This window comes from Tursiops truncatus, chromosome 13, assembly GCF_011762595.2.
Source record: "Tursiops truncatus isolate mTurTru1 chromosome 13, mTurTru1.mat.Y, whole genome shotgun sequence".
In the NCBI taxonomy this organism is placed as follows: Eukaryota; Metazoa; Chordata; class Mammalia; order Artiodactyla; family Delphinidae; genus Tursiops; species Tursiops truncatus.
This window is the reverse complement of record NC_047046.1, coordinates 22,268,137-22,285,939: the sequence shown is the minus strand read 5'-3', so window position 1 is coordinate 22,285,939 and position 17,803 is coordinate 22,268,137. Positions and strand designations below refer to the sequence as shown.

The 17,803-nt window shown below is 49.9% G+C and overlaps 1 protein-coding gene across 1 annotated transcript; it reads right to left on the bottom strand.

Annotated features, from left to right (window-relative positions):
* Window positions 1-7,353: 7,353 nt before the first annotated feature.
* Window positions 7,354-15,193, bottom strand: NEFH (neurofilament heavy chain). Its single transcript, XM_019950129.3, has 4 exons — window positions 14,294-15,193; window positions 12,203-12,402; window positions 11,102-11,226; window positions 7,354-9,652 (listed from the first exon to the last, which is right to left on the bottom strand). Exons 1-4 carry the CDS (start codon window positions 15,159-15,161, stop codon window positions 7,948-7,950), a joined length of 2,898 nt encoding a protein of 965 aa, XP_019805688.2. The 5' UTR covers window positions 15,162-15,193; the 3' UTR covers window positions 7,354-7,947.
* Window positions 15,194-17,803: the final 2,610 nt, after the last annotated feature.

The following is a 17,803-nucleotide window of genomic DNA, read 5'->3' as shown; positions in this document are numbered from 1 at the left end:
TCTCATTGGATAAACTTGCATCACATGTGAATCTGTGAACTAATCACAGAGGCCAGGGGATAGTGCATGATCCGCAATGCCTGGAACATGTTCATCTCTGAGTTCTGGGTACATGGGGTCACCCAAACCACGTGGCCTATATTAGGTTTCTGTGGCTGCTGTAACAAATTACCACTAACTTACTGGCCTAAAACCAACGCCGATTTATTCTCTTACTATTTTGGAAGCCAGAAGTGCAAAATCAATTTCACTGGGCTAAAGTCAAGATTTTGGCAGGGCTGGGGGCTCCAGGAGGGAATCTATTTCCTTGCTTTTTCCAGCTTCTAGAGCTAGCTTCCTGTTTTACTTGGCTTGTGGTCCCTTCCTCCATCTTCAAAGTGCATCTCTCCAATCTCTGCTTCCATCATCACATCACTTTCTCCTCTGACTCCTGCTCCCTCTAATAAGGAGCCTTATGATGACATTGGGCCCATCCAAGTAATTCAGGGTAATCTCCCATCTCAAAATCCTTGACTTAATCACATATGAAAAGTCCAGGGATTAGGACTTAGACATCTTTGGGGGATCATTATTCACCCTAATACATGGCATGAGAGTGGGGACATGTGGTTTCTCTTTTTATCAGTAAAAGAAAAAATGGAAGCTCGAGTGGCAAAAGCCAACAGAGACCCACAAGAATGTAACATACAACCAATTTTATTACATAACCCTTTGTGTTTACTCTTCTTTATTTGCTCTCCTACTAGACCGCAGGCTCCAGAAAAGGCAGAACACACCTCTATCTTGCTCACCTCTATATCTCCAGGATCTTGCACAAGGTGGGTACAGTAGGAGATCAATAAATATCTCTTGAGGGGCTTCCCTGGTGGCACAGTCGTTAAGAATCTGCCTGCCAATGCAGGGGACACAGGTTCGAGCCCTGGTCCAGGAAGATCCCACATGCCATGGAGCAACTAAGCCCATGCGCCACAACTACTGAGCCTGCTCTCTGGAGCCCATGAGCCACAACTACTGAAGCCCGTGTGCCTAGAGCCTGTGCTCTGCAATAAGAGAAGTCACTGCAATGAGAAGCCCGCGCACCGCAACGAAGAGTAGTTTCTACTGTTTCTACCTTTTGGCTGTTGTGAATAGTTCTGCTATGAACATGTGTGTATATTTTTGTTTGAGTATCTGTTTTCAATTCTTTTGAGTATATAGCTAGGAGTGAAATTGCTCAGTTACATACTAATTCTATGTTTATCTTTTTGAGGACCCACCAAACTGCTTTCCACAGCAGCTACACCATTTAACATTCCTACCAGCAATGTATGATACAAGGTTTCCATTTTCTCCACATTCTCACCAACACTTGTTATCTCCCATTTTTATTGTATTATTATTTTTTAAAATATTTATTTATTTATTTTGCTGTGTCAGGCCTTAGTGGCCGCATGCAGGATCTTCATTGCGGCATGTGGGCTCTTCAGCTGCGGCATGTGGGATCTAGGTCCCTGACCAGGGATCGAACCTGGGTCCCCTGCATTGGGAGCTCAGAGTCTTAACCACTGGACCACCAGGGAAGTCCCTCCATTTTCAATCCTTTTAAAGTTATTGAGGCTTGTTTATGGCCTAAGATATATGATCTGTCCTGGAGAATGTTCCATGTGCACTGGAGAAGAAATGTGTATTCTACTGTTGTTGCATGCAGTGTTCTATAGATATCTGTTAGGTCTCATTGATATAAATTACTTTTAAAATTAAAAACTTGTTTCTTTTTTGCAGCAACATGTTTACTAATATAGAGGTAATTTAGGGACTTCCCTGGTGGTCCAGTGGGTAAGACTCCGTGCTCCCAATGCAGGGGGCCGGGGTTTGATCCCTGGTTGGGGAACTAGATCCCACATGCATGCTACAACTAAGAAGTCCACATGCCACAACTAAAAGAACCTGCATGCTGCAACTAAGACCCGGCACAGCCAAAATAAATAAAAATAAACAATAAATAAATATTTTAAAAAATAGAGGTAATTTAATTTATTTAGCCAATCTCCTATTGTATATTCAGAGTATTTCCCATTTTTCCAAAACATAAAACGAAGTGAATATATTTTGTATTTGAATATTTCTGTACAGACCTGATTATTTAGGATACATTCCTAAAAGTGGCGTACTTTGGTTAGAGTGTCTAAGCTTTTAAGGCTTTTAATATGTCTCATTATGTTGCCTTCCAGGAAGGTTTTGTCAATTTTCATTCCAATCATTAGTGTCAGAAAGTTCAAGTTTCTCTGCACACCCACAAACACTGGGTATTACTGCCTATTTGGATCTTCTGCTACAAGCACTCAAGCCACTGTGGACAGTTATCATTGTTACTGCCCAGCATCCACTCCTTTTTCTTCTGCTAACCATCCTCTAATTTTCTTTTGGAACCACACCTCACAAACTCTCAGTTTCAGTTTGAGGGCCCCAACGAGAATCAACCCCTGGACTTTTCCTGGAATATTGAAAAAGAGTTCTTTTTTCCCTCCCAAGTTTCCTAAACAGGTGGGATGTAAGCCTGAAGCTTCTGGAGACCACATGAAGAGGTCCTGCCTGAGAATGAAGCCTACACAAAAGGAAACAGCTGAGAGATGAAGAAACGAGTGACAGGATCTTGGGGAACATTACTTGAGAATTCTCCTGGCTCTAGCTGTATCTGAAGCAAGTCAACCTTCTTAAACTCCTTGGTTATGTAAGCTAATATGTTATATCAATCATTATTATCAGTAGCAAGTATTTTGCTTAAACTAGTTTGATTCTGTTTGATTCCCCCTAAAAGAGTCCCTACTCTCCTCCCTCCAGGCACTTGGTAGGACTGCTCTGCCCATCCCCTCTGATATTAGATATAACTGTGTGGATTGCTTTGGCTGATGAAATGTTGTCAGAAGAGACCTGTATCACTTCTAGGTAGAAGTTTTAAGAGCCTGTGCCTGGTGTGCCACATCCTCTCGCCCCTGCCTTAGTGAACTTGGAAGCCTGGGTCCAAATGGATCCCCTATTAGCTTGGCCTTTGAATGACCATTATGAACAGAGACCCCTGCTGACCTACCCAGAGTGTATAGCATAAGTGAGAAAGATGCTTTCTTTGTGTTAAGCCACCGAGATGTAGTTGTTCATTATTATAGACAGAACCTAACCTCTTCTTTCTGAAACAATCCCCCTGGGAAAAAAATGAAAGATGGTTTTCATCAGCTCAGCTGTATCTGCAGAGCCAACAGCTAACCAGCAGGAAGGGCATATCCTAAAGCAGTCAGCTCCTTCCACATTTCGTCTCTGTCCCCCAGGCCTCTAACATCTGACAAGCAATTCCATAGCAAATTGACTCTATTGGTTTTTCCTAAGGTTTGTTATCCTCCCAGAGGGAGGATGATTTTGTTTGGCAGATGGTTAAAGTCAGTCTGGCTGGTATCTGGCCAGCGAATCCTGCCTACAGCATTGGGTACACGTCCAGTTAGGGCAAAAAAGGAGGGGCATCCTGGTCAGATCCTTCTGCCCTGCCTGTGCCACTTAGAGCCACCATGAGAATGATATCATCAAGGAGGGCTGGGGCTTTTGGCATTCTAAATACCTTCAGCATCTGGTTTAGGGGTGGCCATGTAATATGTCCCTGGAGAGGATGGAGGCAGGATGGCAGAGTAAGGACGAGCCTGGGTTCTGTGGTCAGGCAGGCCTGAATTTAAATCCACGCTCCACCTCTTCCTGGCTCTGGACTTTGGGCAAAGTCTGCTTCTCTGAGCCTCAGTTTCCTCAACTGAGAAATGCAGGTTCAATAGTGCTCACTTCATTGGGCTGGCTGCTTTAGACTGTGGACATAAAGTGTACAGTCCAGGGCCCAGTCCTTGGGGATGCTCAGTAAGTGGTGACCATGGATTCTAGTCTGGACAAGTCCCATCTTTTCTTCTGTGGACATCAGCTGAGACAATGATTCATGAGAGAGAGCCCTTGTAGCTCTAATACCTTTCATGTCTTCCCTGTGGTTTCAAAACTAAGAAAATGTAGATTTTCTAAGTAAGGGTCACTGAGGATAATTTATTAAATATCAGATTCTTAAAAAAATTAATATCCATGTAATTCATGTTTTCTCTATAGAACAAATAGGAAAATGTAGCTCTGCTACCAACTGGCTGTTGGGCCTTAGGCAGGCTCCTGTCTCTCTGGCCTCAATTTCCTCATCTGTATAATGGGATTGGACTAGATGCTATTTGGGTCCCTATTTGCTTTGACTGGTTATGATTTACTTATAGTAATATACAGGGGCCTTTGCCTTCTCTTCCCAACCCCCATCTATTCTTATTTTCTTTCTTTTTTTTAAAATCTTTATTGAATTTGTTGCAATATTGCTTGTTTTATGTTTTGGTTTATTGGCGGGGAGACGTGGGATCTTAGCTCCCTGACCAGGGATCGAACCCACACCCCCTGCATTGGAAGTCGAAGTCTTAACCACTGGGCTGCCAAGGAAGTCCCTATTCTTATTTTCAACCATAGCTCTTAGGTTTTGGTATTTACCTCCATGTTTTTAATCATATACAATTTATTGATATATCTTAAACTTTTTTCTTAAACTTTTTATTTTGAACTAATTTTAAATTTACTGAAAAGTTGCAAAGACAGCATAGAGAGCTCCTGAATGTTCTCACCCAGCTCCATCTCGTGTTGACATCTTACATGATCATGGTACATTTGTCAAAACTAAAATTAAAATTAATGTTGGTACATTACTATTAACTGAATTACAATCTTTATTTGGAGGTCACCGTGTTTTCCACGAATGTTGCAGGATCCAGTCCAGGGTTCCACATTGCCCTGTGTCATTATATCATCTTAGTCTCCTCTAGTCTGTGATAGTTTCTCAGTCTTTCTTTTCATTTATCAATATTAAGCATTTTCTCCAGAGGAGTATAAGAGATGAGTATTTTTGTCAATTACACACTCCATTTTCCCTTTCCCATTTTTTATCTTGCTTTTTGGTATAATCCATATTCATTGCTTTTGTTATTTTTATGTAAATATTGTTACCTGTTGATTTGACTAATGTGTTATAATTACACTTCCTCTTATACGGAATTTTTTTGTTTGTCTTGGAGTTACTTTGTTTTCTTTGAAATTGACTAAATTTTCCCACACTCTCCAATAGTTCAGTAAAGGGCTTTCAATTCAATTTTATACATGGTGGATCATGTCAAATAATTTATCAGTTTAATTTTTTTCTTGGAACCCCCCCTTCTCTCCCCAGACCCACTCTAGTCTAGATAGGGCTGCACAGCTCTTGTCCATCAACTCTCCTCTGTCGTCATCCTGGGGATTCCCTTCTTGTCTCTTCTTTGTTATAGTCCCTGTTTTCTGTATTCTTAGATTTTCTATTTCTTGGTTTATAGTCTCCTGTTGTTGGAGCATGTTCCCCTAGTGATTTCAGAGAAAGGGTTTATGGGAAGTAACTTTTTGGGACCTTGTATGCTTTAAATTGCCCTTTATCTATCCTCACACTTGATTTATCAGTATAGACTTCTAGGCATTTCCCATCATTGAGAAGTTTGGGACCATTCTTGTTCTTGATCCTTTTTTTTTTTTCCTCCTCTCTCTCTCTCTCTAGAAGATTTTAGAATCCTCTTTATCCCTGAGTTCTGAAATGTCAGGTCCAGTTTATATAATTCAGATGGCTGCCTCCACCCTGGATCTAGAGTTTGACATGTGACCCAGCAGGTCCAATTAGTATGTTCCATTAATTTCAGGATGGGCACATAACCTGACCATGTAATGAGACTCAGTTCTCAGACTTTGGTTGAACTGGTGGGGACACAATCTCTCTCTCCCTGATTTGTACCTGGAAGGGTGCAAGCCCATAGCTACTTAGGATCTCCATGAAAAGAAGGCCTTCCTGAGAGAGAAGCTGTATTAGTTAACTATTTTATTTTATTTTTATTTTTTGGCTGCGCTGGGTCTTCGTTGCTGCAAGCGGGCTTTTCTAGTTGTGGCGAGTGGGGGCTACTCTTTCTCGCAGTGCACGGGCTTCTCATTGTGGTGGCCTCTCTTGTTGCGGAGCACAGGCTCTAGGCACGTGGGCTTCAGTAGTTGCAGCACACGGGCTCAGTAGTTGTGGTTCACAGGCTCTAGAGCACAGGCAGAGTAGTTGTGGCACACGGGCTTAGTTGCTCCGTGGCATGTGGGATCTTCCTGGATCAGGACTCAAACCCGTGTCCCCTGCATTGGCAGGCGGATTCTTAACCACTGTGCCACCAGGGAAGTCCAGTCATCTATTTCTATGTAACATATTACCCCAAAACTTAGTGGCTTAAAACAACAAACATCTATCATCCAGGTGCCGTTTAGCTGGGTGCTTCTTCCTTAAGGTCTCTCAGAAGGCTACAGCCAGTGTGTTGTCTGGGGCTGAAGGCTCAGCAGGGGGGAATCTGCATCTATGCTCAACAGTGTGGTTGTTGGCAGGATTTGGTTTCTTGTTGTACTGAGGACCGCAGTTCCTCACCGGCTGTTGGCCAGGGGCCTCTTTCAGTTCCTGGCCATGTAGGCTTCTCCTTCTTCCATTGGAATAAGCAAGTAGAATGAGCAAGAGAGAATAAGCAAAACAGAAGCCAGAATCTTTTTGTAATCTACTCTCAGAAATGACATCCCATCGCTTTGCCATATTCTAGTCATTACAAGTAAGTCGTGAGGTCAAAATTTTACAGTAAAGACCCCACATAAATCCACAGGAGCACCACAGCTTTCAAACTTGTGTCTGGAGAAGCATGTTGGAGTCCAGTTAAGTGACTATTGACAAATTGTTCCCAATAGTGGTGACTATAGTCTTCACTACAGGTGAATTAGCTACATATGGCCCCTATTCAGAAAGCTCATCCCTCCTTACAAAAAAGGACACATGCAGAACTCTTAAATAGATGGCTCAGTGTCCTCAGGACTTCACCTGTTCCCAGGCTTCAGCGTGCATTAGAATCAAGTGGGACCTGGTGAAGCATTCACTGTCCCAGGCCTACCCCTCGGATTCTGATTCGGTGGTGTAGGGTGGAATCAAGGAGTGTGCCTATTCATAAGGCTCCCAGATGATGCTCATGTAGGTGGTCCACGGACCTCACTGAGAAACCACACACCAGGCCACCTGTCTGCAAGATTTTAAAGATAAAGCACCGAGCACATTGCCTGGCACATGGTCTGTGCCCGGGAAATAGCCCAAGAGAGGCCTTGTAACTGGTCCCAGACCCGCACAAGACCTCTGATTCCCATTCAGTCCTGTGCATTCTTAAGAGTGAGATCAAGACCTCCCTCGCCCATCCCCCAGCCTGCCCACGGGAAAAGAATAAATAACAACAGCAGCATTTTCATTTTATAAGCACTTGGTTTTATTGCACAGAAGCAATTGAAAGTGGACTCCAGTGGAAAAGTGCGCCCTGGCATGGTTCAGTGGCCAGCGCCCAGCCCCACCTGCTCCAGCTCTTCCAGGACAGAGAGCTTTGGGCAAGGGCTCGACCACTCCTTTGGAAAACAGAAGGCATTCAGGAATAGGTTAAGACATCTCAAGCATAATGTGTTTCTAACTGCTCATTCATTATTGCGGTCATCTGTCAGTTGCACATACAGGAAATAAATGCACTTATTTGGAGAGGAGGGGGCAGTTTTTATAGTCAAGTGTTTACATGTGGCATTCTGCATATATCACATTCGGCTACATAAGCTATCATAACATAATTGTCCATCGCCTAGGGAGGGTTTGGGGCGTGGGGCCGGGGTTTGGAAGGACCCTCTCTTGCTAACACATTGCTAAAAGAAATTCCTGTTTGGTGAAGGAGGGCCCATAGTCTAAGCAAAGTTTCTTCTTAAAGAAAAGGGAGAAAAAATGAAAATTGGTTACACCGACCCTTGAGCTCCCAGACCCTCCTGAGTTTCTTTGGCTGCTCTGGATGTTCCTCTCTCCCTGCCTTACTTCTCTCCCTTGGTGGCCTTGTCTTCTGTGGCCTTCTCTGGAGGCCTGCTGTCTTTCTGGTCTGTGCTAGAGGATTTCTCAGCCTTTTCTGCCTTGGCTTTGCCTGGTGTGGAGGCCTCCTTGATGGGCTCCTTGGCTTGGGCCTCTGCTTTGGGTTTCTCCTCAGGCTTCTTGGCCTCTGTGGCCTTCCCCTCCTTGGCGTCTTTTTTCTCAGGTGCCGCTGGCGTCTCTTCCTTCTTTGGCTTTTCCGGCTCTTTCTCTGCTGCTTTGCTGGGTTCTTTGGCCTTGGCATCATCTGGTTCCTTCTTGGCCACCTCAGTCTTCTCTTTGGGTTTGGCTTCTTCCTTCCCCTTGGCAGCAGCCTCCTTCTCTGGGGTGATTGCTTTTTTCTTATCTTCAGCCTCTTCCTTCTTGGCTTCAGCTTTGGGTTCTTTGGGCTTTTCCACAGCAGGGTCCTTCTTCTCCTGGACCTCGGGCTTTGGAGCCTCCTTCTTGGGCACCTCATCTTTCTTGCTGTCCTTCTTCTCCTCGGTTTTCAGTGTGGCTGGAGCTTTCTCTTCCTCTGTCTTCTTTGGGGGCTCTTTGGCTTTCACCTCCTGGGCTTTCTCTTCCTCCTTCATGGGGGACTTTGCCTCCTCCTTCTTTGGGACCTCCTTCACAGGAGACTTGACCTTCTCTGGGGATTTGGCCTCCTCCTTGACAGGGCTTTTGGCCTTCTCCGGGGACTTTGCTTCTTCCTTCACGGGAGACTTGGCCTTCTCTGGGGATTTGGCCTCTTCCTTCACTGGGGATTTGGCCTTCTCTGGGGATTTGGCCTCTTCCTTCTCTGGGGACTTGGCCTTCTCTGGGGACTTGGCCTCTTCCTTCACTGGGGACTTGGCCTTCTCTGGGGACTTGGCCTCTTCCTTCTCTGGGGACTTGGCCTTCTCCGGGGATTTGGCCTCTTCCTTCACAGGGGACTTGGCCTTCTCTGGGGATTTGGCCTCTTCCTTCACAGGGGACTTGGCCTTCTCTGGGGATTTGGCCTCTTCCTTCTCTGGGGACTTGGCCTTCTCTGGGGATTTGGCCTCTTCCTTCTCTGGGGACTTGGCCTTCTCTGGGGATTTGGCCTCTTCCTTCTCTGGGGACTTGGCCTTCTCTGGGGATTTGGCCTCTTCCTTCTCTGGGGACTTGGCCTTCTCTGGGGATTTGGCCTCTTCCTTCACAGGGGATTTGGCCTTCTCTGGGGATTTGGCCTCTTCCTTCTCTGGGGACTTGGCCTTCTCTGGAGACTTCACTCCTTCTGGGGACTTGGCCTTCTCAGGAGACTTGGCCTCAGCTGGCGATTTTGCTTCTTCTTTCACAGGGGACTCAGCCTTTTCTGGGGACTTGCCTTCTTCCTTCACTGGGGACTTGGCCTCCTCTTTCTCTGGAGATGCGGCCTCTTCTGCTGGGGGAGATTTTGCTGCTTCTTCTCCCCCTTCCTCCTCCTCTTTGGCCTCTTTCTCTTCTTCTTCAGTCACTTCCTCAGTCAGCTGGACCTCCTCTGTCTGTTCCTGCACAATCACAGTTTCCTTCTCTGACTTTTCTACCACCTTGATCTTCTCTTCGCTTTTGACTTTTATATGAGTGGATATGGCAGGGATTTTGGGGAGTCCTTCTAGAAGGGAGAAAGGACTCGGGCCAAAGCCAATCCGACACTCTTCACCCTCCAGGAGTTTTCTGCAGAATGGATAATGGAACACATTACTATTAACTCAGAGCCGATCAATAAGTTAGGGGGCTTCCTGAGCTACTCTGAAGGTCCACCGCATCCAGTGATATGCACTTTGGTGGAGGAAGGGGTGTGAATGGTGGGCACTTTGAGGCTGGAGAAGGTCACTTAGCAGATCATCCCAGGGACCACCCAGAATCCACACCCTAATGGCACTGCTCTTGTTTAATGCAGCTAAGGTTGCAACTTATAAAACTTTTTCTCCTGAAAAATGGACCTCAAGAGAAAACACCTATATTAACAACATTTATACTTATTGTGCCTCAACTAAAATGTTATTCAAGAGAAAGGTGGGAATATGAGCAAGGAATTCCACATGTATAAACCTGGGTTTAAGAGGTCTTAGAATGTTCCCATTTGAATTTCAAGGGTCTCCTGTTACCTTATAGTCTCATCCTTTGGGTTTTAGGAACATGGTGGGGGCAGTTTCCACTCTTTCCTACTCACTAGATGTGTGACTTTAGCTAAGCCACTCAAACTCTTTCATCCTCAGTCTCCTCATTGGTAAAAACAGGGTCATTAAGAGTCCTAACCTCAGAGGGTTGTTTCAGTGAAATAATAAATTAAAAAAACCTGGCAATACCTACCTCAGAGTAAGTGTAGGGGTTACCCATACAGACCAGTGCTTTGCAAATTTAACGGCATGCAAATCACCCAGGGATCACGGGGTCAGCCCTGTTCCTTAGCAGGAAACTGCTAAGCTGGGAGGTCTCTTGGCTTTCTCATGGCTACTTTTTACTGAGGGCTTTCTCTGTGGCCGCCCAGTGGTACCTGTGTTACCTGGATTAGCTCAGGAACAGGATTAGCACCTCCTCCCAGCAATCCCAGGACGTGGGTACTGTTATTATCACCCCTATTTTATTTCTCCAGGAAACAACTGCTCAGAGAGCTAGGAATCTCTAAGAGGTAGAGTTGTGAAGGCCCTTGACAACTGAAGTACCTCCTTTCCCTCCAAGCCAACCTCTAGCTGGCTGGATTTGGGAAGAGGGTGAGGAGCTTTAACCCTCTGAATCACTGTCAGAATGAAACTAAGTCACTCTCAATATATTTGTCTCTCAAAAGGTAAAATGGTGGTTGCCAGGGCTGGGGGGAGGGAAGGGAAGGGAGCGGAGAGTTACTGTTTAATGAGCACTGAATTTCAGTTTGGGAAGATGAAAAACGGTCTGGACATAGATGATGGTGATGATTGCACAATAATGTAAATATTTTTAATGCCCCTGAACTGTATACTTAAAAATGGTTAAATGGTAAATTTTCTGTTATATACATTTCACCGCAATACGAAAAGAAAAAATTTTTTTTTGTCTCTAAGACTGGCAGGCTACCTCACTGTGGGGCTTAAAATCCAAGGCTTCTCCTTCTAAGAAGCACCACCCAAAGGCCCCCTGGCCCCTCACCTGTAAGCAGCAATCTCAATATCCAGAGCCATCTTGACATTGAGCAGGTCCTGGTACTCTCGGAGCTGGGCTGCCATCTCCCACTTGGTGTTCCTGAGCTCAGCATCCAGCTGCTGGATGGCTTCCTAGGGAGGAGAAGTCACATACATGTCACGCGCCAGTCAGCATTCTGGCCCTCAGCACTGGAGGAGCTGGGGCGGGCTACGCAAACCCAACGTAGTCCTGTTCAGCCAGGCGTGCTGGGGCCAACCCCCACCCGGTGAAAGCTACGGATCTCATTCATGGACGTGAAAGCCACCTGGCACAAAACTCCTGCTGTGTGTATAACCTCAGCCTGGGGAGTGGTCTGGAACGAAACACACCAGACACCAACAATGGTCATCACAGGTCAGTGGGATGATGGGTGAATTTTTACAGATCTTAAGCTTAGAAAGGGCTCAGTGGGAACACGGCCTTGTCTGCTTTGGCTCCCTATCGTTTCCCCAGTGCTCCAAAGTGCCTGCCACACAGTACAGGCTTGGGAGGCATCTGTTAACCGAGACAATACACAGAAGCACACTCAATACGAGCTGAAGCTTCTCCCCTGACCCCAAGGCCACTTAGCCACTGCTTGGAGTGAATCAGTATGGCTGATTTTTATTGCGTCCTTTTTCTACAATCACCATATATTACTTGCATAATAAGCTCTTTAAAAGCGATATTTTCTTTTGGCGGTTGTCTTTAACGGGAGGTATCTGCCAAGGCCTTCCCCAGGCTACCCTCACTCATAGACACTGGTTATTGTTTACTGAATGCCCACTATGACCAAGACCCTGCTGAGCACACTCACTCCTCACGTGAAAAGTTCGTCTCTCTCTTTAAGCTTCATAGCTCTGCAAAGGAGGCTTTTTTTCCCCCATTGCATTGAGGGAATTCAGAGTCAGAGAGGCAGACACTTTCCTGGGGTCACACGGCTAGAAAGACATACTGGTACCCCTGGTATGTCTGACTCCAAGGCCCATGGTCTTAACTACGATGACCCCACTCAGAGAGGGGCAATGACTTGTCCAGGGTCACCCAACCAGGTGAGACAATCTGGCTCTCTGCCCCACCCCTGCCCACCTGGTAGGATGCGATGTCAGCCTGATGACGGTCCTCCAGCTCAGAGCGCTGCCTCTCCAGTGAGTCCTTGGTGCTTTTGAGCGCCTCCAGCTCTGTGGTCCTGGCCTGCAGCTGCCGCCGGTACTCAGTTATCTCCTCCTGTGCCAAGCGCATGGCGTCTGTGTTCACCTTGGCTGCCTCTGACAGTCGGTCCAGTCTCACTGGAAGAGAAGGGAGTAGGGCACAGGGTTAGACACAACTGGATTTGGATTCTACTGCCCAGATCTGGAAGGTGACACACATGGGTTGAGGACCTTCTGAGTGCCGGTGCCATCTTGGATGTTTAACTCACCGTATCCTTTGTGATAGGCAAATGACCACTGCCCAAGGCCGGTAGGCCAGTTTGAGCAGCAGAGCTGGGATTCAGATCTAGTGTCTATCTGGCTCTAAAGATCACACTGTCTCCCCAAACTCAGGATCTGGAAACTCTGCAGGGCAAAAGAAGCCCACATTTCTGGTCCTCCTGGTTCAGCTCCCCAGCAAAGGCTGGCAGTGCTGAGGGTCATATGTGAAACCTGACCCATGGGGCTTAACTCTTAGCTTGTGGTTGAACAAGTTAATGAGTCTGTGACCTTTAGAGGCATGAGGGCGCCGTGAGCCACCATGTAGCCATAGCCCCTTCCTTGCAGGTTTCTGCTTTGCAGAGACCAAGGTCACTGCAGAGCCTGGGGCCTGCGTGCCAGCTCCTCTGTCCCTTCCTCCCCCTTGTTGTGCATTCTCTAGCACAGGAGCCCCTGTGCCAATGGCAGCCACACCCTGGCCCCTGTGAGCAATGGGCTGCAGGTTCCCAGAAGACTTTTCAGGGACCAGTGGGGGTCTGGAGGCTAGTCTGAACCTCCTGAATGTGGACATCCTGAATCCTGAGATAATGACATTCAGGACCTGAGTCTTGGGAGTGGGGGAGGAAGAAGGGATGCCAGCTGGGTGGTCCAGAAGTCCTGAGATGGATGAAGGGCAACGCCCAAGAGAGCAGAGAGGTTTGCTTTGGGAGGAGCCTTGCTGCAGAGATGGGGGAGGGGATGGTTCTGCCACTGCAGAGGAGAGGAAGGAACTGGAAAAGCAATGCATCAAAATCCCAGCTTTTCTGGTTTTTCTCTGCTAGTACTGGCAAAGACTTAGAAACCATCCAAGTGGGTGAGGATTCTTACGCACTGTGGATCACAGACCTGTCTGAAAATCACTGAAGCCTCGTACCCTCTCCCAAGAACAATGCAGAAGTTTTACAGACAGTTTCAGGAAGGCTCATGGAGCTCCCCAGGGTAAGAAGCCCAGTTAGTCGACCCCCCTTTCAACCCCAAAAGAAATGAAAACCAGAGAGGGCAAGTGTTGGTCAAAGTCGCCCTGCAGGTGCTGCGCACAGCTTCAGAGCTGCTGCAGCTGCAACCTAGCTGACTCGGGGTGGCACGGAGTTGGGGGAGGGAGATGGGTTTGGGAGGCTCCCGGCTTTTCTGAAGGGGAGCAAGGACATTAAAGGGCCCACAAGCCACTTCAGCTTCAGGCACCAATTGGTTGTAATGGTGGTCCCCCTGGGGAGAAAGAATGTGAGAATGACCCACCCTCCCCAACTGTAGTGAGGAGGAGCCCGATAGGTGTCTGAATAGGGTTCCCTGCAGTGTGCAAGAAAGGGGGTGGGCAGCATTGGACAGGGAAGCCATGTTACTTTGAAGGGCAAAGAGCGCCCCAGCGACTAGAAGCCGGCACCGCTCTGGAGCAGTAGAGGGAACCTGATGAAAAGGGGCCTCATAGTGGGGTTACCAAAACTCGGGAGAAGGAGCAGAGAGGACCCAGAGTTGAAGGACAGATATAAGGACCCTGGAGAAGGCCAAAGGAGAACCTAGAGTTGCGGGGAAGGGGGGTGTTCCACAAGAGACCCAGAGTAAAACTGTTTTTTAACTAAGGGGCATTCACTCTGCAGGAGGAAGCTGAGCAGCGCACCATCCAGTCCAGCCACCTCTATGCAGAGTCCACCAGCACCCTGTCACGCCACCCTTCCCCTCACTGACCGACCAACAGAGGGCGCCCCATCCTCCCTGTCCCCGCTCGCCTGCGAACCTCGGAACCACTCCTCGGACTGTAGCGTGCTCTGCACTGCGTGGCCTTCCAGCTGCGCGCGGATCTCGCGCAGTGCCGACGTCACGTCGCACTTGAGGGCGTCGCGCGCCTCGGCCTGCGCCTGAGTCTGCGCGGCGCTGCTGCCCTGGATCTGGCCGAGCAACTCGCCCACCTCCTGCTGGTGGTGACGCCGCAGGTAGCCGCACTCTTCCTGCAGGGCCTGAGCTTTCTTCTGCAGCTCGACGCGCGCCGCTTCGGCCTCCTGCGCAAAGCGCGCAAGTGCGCGCGCCGCCGCCTCAGCCTCCTCGCGCTGCCGGGCCTCGTCGTCTAGGCGCTGGCGCACGTGCGCGATGTCCTCCAGCAGGTGCTCTTGCTCCAGGCGCAGCTGGCCGCGGGCCGCGCCCAAGCGCAGCACAGCGCCGCGCATCTCGCGCACCTCGCGCTCGTATAGCTCGCCCATGGCGGCGCGGCCCGCCTGCTGCTGCCGCAGCGCCGCCGCCTCTCCCTCCAGGCTGCGGTTATGTGCCTCGAGCTGCCGCACCTTGTCGATGTAGCCCGCGAAGCGGTCATTCAGCGCCTGCAGCTGTTCCTTCTCGCTGCGCGCCGCCGCCGCCGCCACCACGCAGCCCTCCGGTCCGTTGCTCAGCGTGTCTAGCGAGTCGGTGCTGGAGGCGGCTCCCGCGCCGCGGAAGCGGCTCGGCGAGGCCGACACGGAGCTCACGGACGTCCGCGCCCATGAGTGGAAGCCGCTGGAGGAGCCGGCTGCAGAGCGCGCGCCGCCCTTGCGAGTCAGCCCGTAGTGCAGACTGCCGCCTCCGTGGAGCGGCGCGAAGGCGCCCAGCAGCGCCTCAGCGCCGCTGAAGCTCATCTTGGCCGGAGCAGGTGCGGCTGCCGGCGGAGTGGGAACCCGAGGCCGGGACGGGGCGGGCGGCACTGCGGTAGCACCCGGCCGGCCGGCCCTTTTATAGCAGCCCGGCGGGGTCCAGCCCCTCAGCAGTTGCTGGGGGGGTGAGCAGGGGAGGAGGGCCCCGCCCTCTCCGCCTCCTCCCCCAGCGGCCCGGGGCCGGCTGGCTCCGCCGCAGTGAGAGGGGCGGGGCAGGGAAACCAAGGAGTGGAGGGGAATCGACGACGCAGCGTCAGAGAAGCACCCCCGAAGCAGTCAGGCGGTAGAGGACTCCCGGAGTGGACCGAAGGGGAGCCCCCTGGTGCGTGTCGGGAGACCCTGCTACTATGTTCGGAATTAAAGAAGGAGGCTGAAATGGGGGGAGGGCAAGGAGACCTGATGGGAATAGGGGCAGGATGCCTTCGGGATGGAGCGATAGAAAACTCGGTAGGATGAGAGGACCCCCGAATGAGAGGGAGCACAGGTTTTTCCTCATAGTTAGACCTTCAGGATAGGGGATGCAGAGTGTCTGCAGCCGGCCCGGAATAGGGGAGGGAGAAAAGTAATCCTGAATGGAAGCATAGTGGGCACTACAGAGGGTAGAGGTAGAAAACCCCTGAGTGGAGGTACACTGTTCCCCTAGTAGCTAGAGGGGCCACCAGGAGAGGGCTCAAGGAACTTTGCAGCCGGCTCCGGAATAGAGGGGGAGGACCTGGAGTTGGGGAGGGCGACAAGGCTGCCCTGAATTGGGCGTGTGGGAGACACTGCAGAGGATGGAGAAGGGAAGCCTGGATTGGGGGACACAGTGGTCTCCGCAGAATAGGAGGCAGGAGACCCTACAACCGGCCCCAGCAAGGAGGGCCCTCAGTGAAGTGGCAGAGGGACCCCTGTAAAGGCAGGGTGTGTGAGGGTCAGAAAACCAAGAGTGGGCGTGCTGCGGGGAACTTGGCATGAAGCTGGGAGAGTTGATGCCTGTGGGGAGTTGGGGAAGTGACAGGAGGGCTAGGAGTCACTCAGGCCAGGGTCTGCACACTGAGGTCAGCTCCACAGTTGCTGGCAAATGACCTTGGACAAGTTGTCCCCCATCCCCCCCACTCGGTTTTCCCATCTTTACAGAGAAAGGACCTTGCCCTGGGTCAGGCTGCAACTTGAGACCCCCTGCTCCCCCAGCAGCTTCTGACTTGGGGGATCTCTGGCAGAATTGGGGGAGGAGAACCTCCTACTGCCCGTGGATATAGCAGCCACTTTCCCACAACTAGGAAGTCCATCTTTGTTCCTCTCCCCTCCCCATCTCCTCAGCTTCAACTTGTAGTCTCTCCCCAACACCCACAACAGACAAGTGGGTGCCATGATAGATTTCCCTTCTCCCCCCCAGAGAAGTGATGGGATGCTTTCAGGGTACCAGAGTCCCTCACCCCCATAAACCCTAATTCACGTAGAAAAGAGGACCCTGGTATTTGGAGGGCCCTGCAACAGCTGGTGGTTATTTGGCTTTTTCTTGGGTTTGGCTCCTGTCAAGTGCCTTGGGAGTGGGGGCGGCGCTGCGGCTGGTGCTTCAGCACCAGGGACAGGGCCTACTGCTCATTGTTGGGGAGGAAGGGGTTAATTAGCCTCTGCCTTTCCCTTGAGGGATGGGACAGAGGAATGCTATCTCCCCCTTGCCTGATCCCTGTGTTATGCAGATAGGGAGCTGAGGAGGGATGGGTGAATGATCCCGTGGAGAAACACCGGCAGCCAGACACCCAGCCCCTTGACCTTCTGCTAGGGATCCGGTCCCCTGTTTTCTGTGACGTTCTCCCACATACACACCTGGGCTGTCTTGCCTCTCCATTGGGAGCTGAAGGGACACCCCTAGATGCCAGATGCCAGGAGGGAACCTTGAGACCTCCTGGGGAGTCAGTGTAGACTCCCCTCCCAGACCTGAGCCTCCCTCAGGCAGTTAACCCAAACCCCACTACATTTCCAGTTTAACATGGTTTTCATTCGGTAGGATCCCCAGGATGGGGACAGAAAAATACCCTAGGAAAGACCTATGCCAGTTCTTTTCTCTTTGCCCTCCACCTCACTCCCAGACCCCTGGTTCTAAGCAGACCCTCAGAGATGGGGAAGTGATGGCGCTGTCCCTTTAACCACGTTTTACAGGGAGGAGAGTGCGCTGGGGAGGAGGAGGGAGGGGGAAGGGAGTTTCTGGTTTTGCATGGAGAAGCAGAACATGATGAAGCATTTTTCCCCTGTTTAAAGATCCAGCCATGCTCCAGTTTGCAGGGGGCAGAAGGGCACCTTTGCAGTTGGTGGAGGATGGAGGTGAGTGTCTGGTCTGAGGCTTCTGAGAATGGCATTTGGGGGGCTCAAGAGGACTCCCATGCTCTCACATGGCTCCCCATTCCTTGTCATTCTGCTTGGAATCTTGCCATTAGAGCCCAGTTCCTTTGGGTCTTTTCAGTCATCTGCATAATGCAGATGCATCCTCTGGGTGTGGGGAGGCTGACAAGCAGCTGACAGCAAGGGAGAGTGGTAGCAGAGGCTGGGTAAAAGAGGGGAGGGGCCAAGATGGATTCTGCCAAGCCTGGGGGGCCACAAACATGAGATTCTAAGCAAGAAGTCCCAAGCATGATTCATGTGGCTGG

Coding starts and splice junctions, on each gene's coding strand:
- NEFH (XM_019950129.3), bottom strand. CDS start 15,161: ATGAGCTTCAGCGGCGCTGAGGCGCTGCTGGGCGCCTTCGCGCCGCTC. Junction 11,227..12,202: donor CTGACATCGCATCCTACCAG/GTGGGCAGGGGT, acceptor TCTCCTCCCTAG/GAAGCCATCCAGCAGCTGGA. Junction 9,653..11,101: donor ATTGAGATTGCTGCTTACAG/GTGAGGGGCCAG, acceptor TCCATTCTGCAG/AAAACTCCTGGAGGGTGAAG.